At 51.1% G+C, this 1,569-nt stretch overlaps 1 protein-coding gene across 1 annotated transcript; it reads right to left on the minus strand.

Moving 5' to 3' along the window:
* Positions 1-406: 406 nt before the first annotated feature.
* LOC127028318 (olfactory receptor 14A16-like) lies at positions 407-1,276 on the minus strand. The gene has a single exon (XM_050914033.1). The coding sequence runs from the start codon at positions 1,274-1,276 to the stop codon at positions 407-409; it is 870 nt and encodes a 289-aa protein (XP_050769990.1).
* Between the last annotated feature and the right edge of the window lie 293 nt (positions 1,277-1,569).

Consider the following 1,569-nt stretch of genomic DNA (forward strand, 5'->3'; position numbering starts at 1 on the left):
TGCTTTGCTTGCATGTGCAGATTTTGCTTTACCTACTAAAACTGTCTTTAACTCAACCCACGAGTTTTCTCACTCTTACCTTTCCAATTCTCTCTCCCATCCCACTGGGGGCAGGTGAGCGAGCAGCTGGGTGGTGCTGACCTGCCTGCTGGGGTTACTCCATGACAGTACATTGGGATAGCAGCTCAGAAAAAACACGTTGACTGTCAAGAAGTGGGATGAATAATACTAATTCATTGCAATAATATTATCACAGCTATTAAAAAAAAAAAAAAAAGACCAAAAGATACTCCTGGCTTTTCCCGAGATACCCTGGGAGTATTATAAGGTGTAGGGGTACCTTAATGATGCTGAAATAGTATGTGTTGAAATACTTTCCTCAGGGAATCTTTGATCTCTTTGTTCCTCATGCTGTAGATGAAGGGTTCACTATTGGAGGCACCAACGAGTACAGGACTGCCATCAGCAGATCCAGGGATTGGGAGGATGTGGAAGGGGGCTTCAGGTAGGCAAAAAAAGAGGTGCTGACAAAGAGGGAGACCACAGCCAGGTGAGGGAGGCACATGGAAAAGGCTTTGTGCCGTCCTTGCTCAGAGGGGATCCTCAGCACAGCCCTGAAGATCTGCACATAGGACAACACAATGAAAACAAAACACCCAAAAACTAAACAGACACTAACCACAAGAAGCCCAACTTCCCTGAGGTAGGTGTCTGAGCAGGCGAGCTTGAGGATGTGGGGGATTTCACAGAAGAACTGGTGCAGGACATTGCCTTGGCAGAGTGGTAGGGAAAATGTATTGGCAGTGTGCAGCACAGCATAGAGAAACCCACTGCCCCAGGCAGCTGCTGCCATGTGGACACAAGCTCTGCTGCCCAGGAGGGTCCCGTAGTGCAGGGGTTGGCAGATGGCAACATAGCGGTCATAGGCCATGACAGTGAGAAGAAAATACTCTGCTCCAAGCAAGAAGGAAAAGAGAAAGAGCTGGGCAGCACATCCTACATAGGAAATAGACCTGTTGTCCCACAGGGAATTGGCCATGGCTTTGGGGAGAGTGGTGGAGATGGAGCCCAGGTCGAGGAGGGAGAGGTTGAGGAGGAAGAAGTACATGGGAGTGTGGAGTTGGTGGTCACAGGCTATGGTGGTGATGATGAGGCTGTTGCCCAGGAGGGCAGCCAGGTAGATGCCCAGCAAGAGCCAGAAGTGCAAGAGCTGCAGCTCCTGCGTGTCTGCGAATGCCAGGAGGAGGAACTCGGTGATGGAGCTGCCGTTGGACATCTGATCCCTTTGTTCCTGAGGTACTGCCGAAGGAAGAAAGCACACTCACAAGTGAGGACTGCTCTGAGCAAAACTCTTCCCTTTCCCTGCCCCTTCCAAGCCCCCACCCTACCTCCCCAACACCCATTGCCTATATCCCTTCTTTCAGGACCTTCATGCATCCCCCAGGCTGGAGCTCAGGTTTGTGCTGGCTGAGTCTGATGTAAGGAGTAGGGCTCTGCCCATAGTCTCCCGAGGACTTGTCCCTGCTCTACAGCACTGGGAATGGGGGAAAGTGGGTGACAGCTGCTGAA

Source organism: Gymnogyps californianus, unplaced genomic scaffold (assembly GCF_018139145.2).
Source record: "Gymnogyps californianus isolate 813 unplaced genomic scaffold, ASM1813914v2 HiC_scaffold_31, whole genome shotgun sequence".
NCBI classification, from domain to species: Eukaryota; Metazoa; Chordata; class Aves; order Accipitriformes; family Cathartidae; genus Gymnogyps; species Gymnogyps californianus.

Excerpts from the sequence above, each read along its gene's own strand:
- LOC127028318 (XM_050914033.1), bottom strand. The coding sequence starts at position 1,276 with ATGTCCAACGGCAGCTCCATCACCGAGTTCCTCCTCCTGGCATTCGCA.